At 48.6% G+C, this 4,275-nt stretch overlaps 1 protein-coding gene across 1 annotated transcript in view; it reads right to left on the bottom strand.

The window, feature by feature from the left end:
* Nucleotides 1-4,275, bottom strand: part of LOC130587220 (sarcoplasmic/endoplasmic reticulum calcium ATPase 1) — a gene marked incomplete at its 3' end in the record, with an annotated part of 20,319 nt that overhangs the window by 9,680 nt on the left and 6,364 nt on the right. Inside the window, exon 3 of the mRNA XM_057388183.1 lies at nucleotides 3,860-4,227. Within this exon, the coding sequence (XP_057244166.1) occupies nucleotides 3,860-4,227 (368 nt within the window). The remainder of the gene's footprint in view (nucleotides 1-3,859; nucleotides 4,228-4,275) is intronic.

The following is a 4,275-nucleotide window of genomic DNA, read 5'->3' as shown; positions in this document are numbered from 1 at the left end:
CCCAAAAAAAATGGGTGAAATGGTGATGGGAACCCAAAAATGGGTGGTGGGAACCCAAAACGACGTCAGAAATGGAGAGGAACCCAAAAAATGAGTGGAGGGAACCCAAAAATGGGTGAAAAATTGGTGGTGGGAACCCAAAAAGTCGTTAAAAATGGAGTGGAACCCAAAAAATTGGTGGTGGGAACCCGAAACGATGTTAGAAATGGAGAGGAACCCAAAAAAAATGGGTGGAATTGTGGTGGGAACCCAAAAAACAATGGTGGGAACTCAAAACTACGTCAGAAATGGAGAAGAACCCCAAAAATTTGTGGTAGGAACCCAAAACAACGTTAGAAATGGAGAGGAACTCAAAAAAATGATGGTGGGAACACAAAAATGGGTGAAATTGGGTGGTGGGAACCCAAAATGGGGTCAGAAGTGGAGAGGAACCCCAAAAATTGGTGGTGGGAACCCAAAAAGATGTTAAAAATTGAGAGGAACCAAAAAAATGGGTGGTAGGAACACAAAAATGGGTGAAATTGGTGGTGGGAACCCAAAACGACGTCAGAAATGGAGAGGAACCCAAAAAATGGGTGGTGGGAACCCAAAATGAGGTTAGAAATGGAGAGGAACCCAAAAATGGGTGGAATTGGTGGTGGAACCTCAAAAAATGGGTGAAATGGTGATGGGAACCCAAAAATGGGTGGAATCGGTGGTGGGAACCCAAAAAACAATGGTGGGTGGTCAGAAATGGAGAGGAACCCAAAAAATTGGTGATGGGAACCCAAAAAATTGGTGGTGGGAACCCAAAACTACCTCAGAAATGGAGAGGAACCCAAAAAACGATGGTGGGAACCCAAAAAAGGGTGAAATTGGCGGTGGGAACCCAAAACTACGTCAGAAATGGAGAGGAACCCAAAAAATTGGTGGAATTGGTGGTGGAACCCCAAATGAGGTCAGAAATGGGGCGGGACCCGAGCCCATGGCGATGCCGATCTCGGCTTCTTCAGCGCCGGAGCGTCGTTGACGCCGTCGCCGGTCTGAGGGGGGCACAGAAACAGGGTCAGGACCCCAAAAAATCACCCCCAAATTGGGGTCAGGGTCAAAAATCACCCCCAAATTGGGGTCAGGAATGGGGTCAGGGTCAAAAATCCCAGAAATGGGGTCAGAAATGGAGAGGAACTCAAAAAATGGGTGGTGGGAACCCAAAAATGGATGGAATTAGTGGTGGGAACCCAAAACTACGTCAAAAATGGAGAAAACCCCCAAAGAATGGGTGAAATTGGTGGTGGGAACCCAAAAAACAATGGTGGGAACCCAAAACTACATCAGAAATGGAGAAGAACCCCCAAAATTGGTGGTAGGAACCCAAAACTATGTTAGAAATGGAGAAGAACCCAAAAAATGGGTGGTGGGAACCCAAAATGACGTTAGAAATTGAGAGGAGCCCCAAAAAAATGGGTGGAATTGGTGGTGGAACCTCAAAAAATGGCTGAAATGGTGATGGAAACCCAAAAATGGGTGAAAAATGGGTGGTGGGAACCCAAAAAGTCGTTAAAAATGGAGAAGAACCCCAAAAATTGGGTGGTGGGAACCCAAAACGACGTTAGAAATGGAGAGGAACCCCAAAAAAATGGGTGGAATTGGTGGTGGGAACCCAAAACGACGTCAGAACCATGGTGGAACCCAAAAAAATGGGTGAAATTGGTGGTGGAACCTCAAAATGACGTTAGAAATGGAGAGAAACCCAAAAAAATGGGTGGAATTGGTGGTGGAACCTCAAAAATTGGGGGAAATGGTGGTGGGAACCCAAAACTATGTTAAAAATGGAGTGGAACTCAAAAAATGGGTGGTGGGAACCCAAAACGACGTCAGAAATGGAGAGGAACCCAAAAAAGTGGGTGGAGGGAACCCAAAAATGGGTGAAATTGGTGGTGGGAACCCCAAATGAGGTCAGAAATGGGGCGGGGCCCGAGCCCATGGCGATGCCGATCTCGGCTTTCTTCAGCGCCGGAGCATCGTTGACGCCGTCGCCGGTCTGAGGGGGGGACGGAAATGGGGTCAGAGTCAAAAATCACCCCCAAAATGGGGTCAGAAATGGGGTCAGGGTCAAAAATCATCCCCTAATTGGGGTCAAAAATGGAGAGGAACCCAAAAAATGACTGGTGGGAACCCAAAACTACGTTAGAAATGGAGAGGAACCAAAAAAATGAGTGGAGGGAACCTAAAAATGGGTGGAATTGGTGGTGGAACCTCAAAAAATGGTGGTGGGAACCCAAAACGACGTCAGAAATGGAGAGGAACCCAAAAAAGTGGTGGTGGGAGTCCGAAATGACATCAGAAATGGAGAGGAACTCAAAAAAATGATGGTGGGAACACAAAAATGGGTGAAATCGGTGGTGGGAACCCAAAACTATGTTAGAAATGGAGAGGAACCCCAAAAATTGGTGGTGGGAACCCAAAATGACGTCAGAAATGGAGAGGAACCAAAAAAAATGGGTGGAATTGGTGGTGGAACCTCAAAAAATGGGTGGAGTTGGTGGTGGGAACCCAAAATGAGGTCAGAAATGGGTCCGAGCCCATGGCGATGCCGATCTCGGCTTCTTCAGCGCCGGAGCGTCGTTGACGCCGTCGCCGGTCTGAGGGGGGATGGGAAATGGGGTCAGGACCCCAAAAATCCCAGAAATGGGGAGAGGTGGTGGAGGAATCAAAAAAAAATGATGGTGGGAACACAAAAATGGGTGAAATTCTTGGTGGGAACCCAAAACTACGTCAGAACTACTGTAGAACCCCATAAATCCCTGGTGGACCTCCAAAACCATGTCAATCCATGGTGGAACTCCAAAGCTACGTCAACCGAGAACTTTATACCTCAAAACCTTTCCCAAACCTTCTGAATTGATGGTGGAACTGCAAAACCACGTCCATCACTGGTGGAGCTCCAAAACCACCTCAACCAAGAACTTCTGACCTCAAAACCTTTCCGAAACCTTCTCAACTGATGGTGGAACTCCAAAACCACGTCCATCAGGAACTTCTGACCCCAAACCCCTCCTCACCATGGCGGTGATCTCGTCGAAGGACTGCAGGAACTCGACGATCTTGGATTTGTGGGTGGGAGAACCCTTTCCAAACCCCATAAACCCATGGTGGAACCCCAAAACCTTCATCAATTCATGGTGGACTTCCAAAACCATGTCAATCAATGGTGGACCTCCAAAACTTCATCAACCAAGAACTTTTGACCTCAAAACCTTTCTAAAACCTTCTGAATTGATGGTGGAACCCCAAAACCACGTCCATCAATGGTGGACCTCCACAACCACCTCAACCAAGAACCTCTGACCCCAAAGTCCCCATAAATCTCTGGTGGAACTCCAAAATTACGTCCATCCATGGTGGACCTCCAGAACTTCATCAGCCAAGAACTTCTGACCCTAAAACCCTTCCAAAGCTCCATAAATCCATGGTGGAACTCCAAAACCATGTCAACCAAGAACCTCTGACCCCAAAACCCCCATAAATCCATAGTGGACCTCCAAAACCACGTCCATCCATGGTGGACCTCCAGAACTTCATCAACCAAGAACCTCCAACCCCAAAACCTTTCTAAAACCTCTTCAATTGATGGTGGACCTCCAAAACCACGTCCATCAGGAACTTTTGACCCCAAAACCTTTCTAAAACCTTCTGAATTGATGGTGGAACTCCAAAATTACGTCAACCAAGAACTTCTGACCCCAAAACAGTCCTCACCATGGCGGTGATCTCGTCGAAGGACTGCAGGAACTCGACGATCTTGGATTTGTGGGTGGGTTCATTGAACCATTTCCAAACCCCATAAATCCCTTCTGGAACCCCAAAACCACGTCCTCACCATGGCGGTGATCTCGTCGAAGGACTGCAGGAACTCGACGATCTTGGATTTGTGGGTGGGCTCSACGCGGGCGAAGCAGCAGGCCCGGCGGCACGCCTCGCGCTGCTCGGACGGCGGCAGATCGTCGAATTCGCGTCCGGTGTAGGCGCGGCCGGAAACCTCCTCGTCCTCGCCGAAGATGCCGATGCGGCGGCAGATGGCGATGGCCGTGCCTTTGTTGTCACCGGTGATCATGATGACGCGGATGCCGGCCTTGCGGCACATCTCGATGGAGGAGGTGACCTCCTTGCGGGGAGGGTCCAGCATCCCCACGCAGCCCACGAACGTCAGGTCCGTCTGCCATGGGGGAGGGGGGGAATGGGAAAAATGGGGGAAAAAGTTAAAGAAATGGGAAAATTTAAAAAAAATGGGGAAAA

The sequence above is a fragment of the Malurus melanocephalus genome, unplaced genomic scaffold, assembly GCF_030028575.1.
Source record: "Malurus melanocephalus ecotype Western Australia unplaced genomic scaffold, MMel_1.1 scaffold_1646, whole genome shotgun sequence".
In the NCBI taxonomy this organism is placed as follows: domain Eukaryota; kingdom Metazoa; phylum Chordata; class Aves; order Passeriformes; family Maluridae; genus Malurus; species Malurus melanocephalus.
This window is presented reverse-complemented; position numbering and strand designations above follow the sequence as displayed.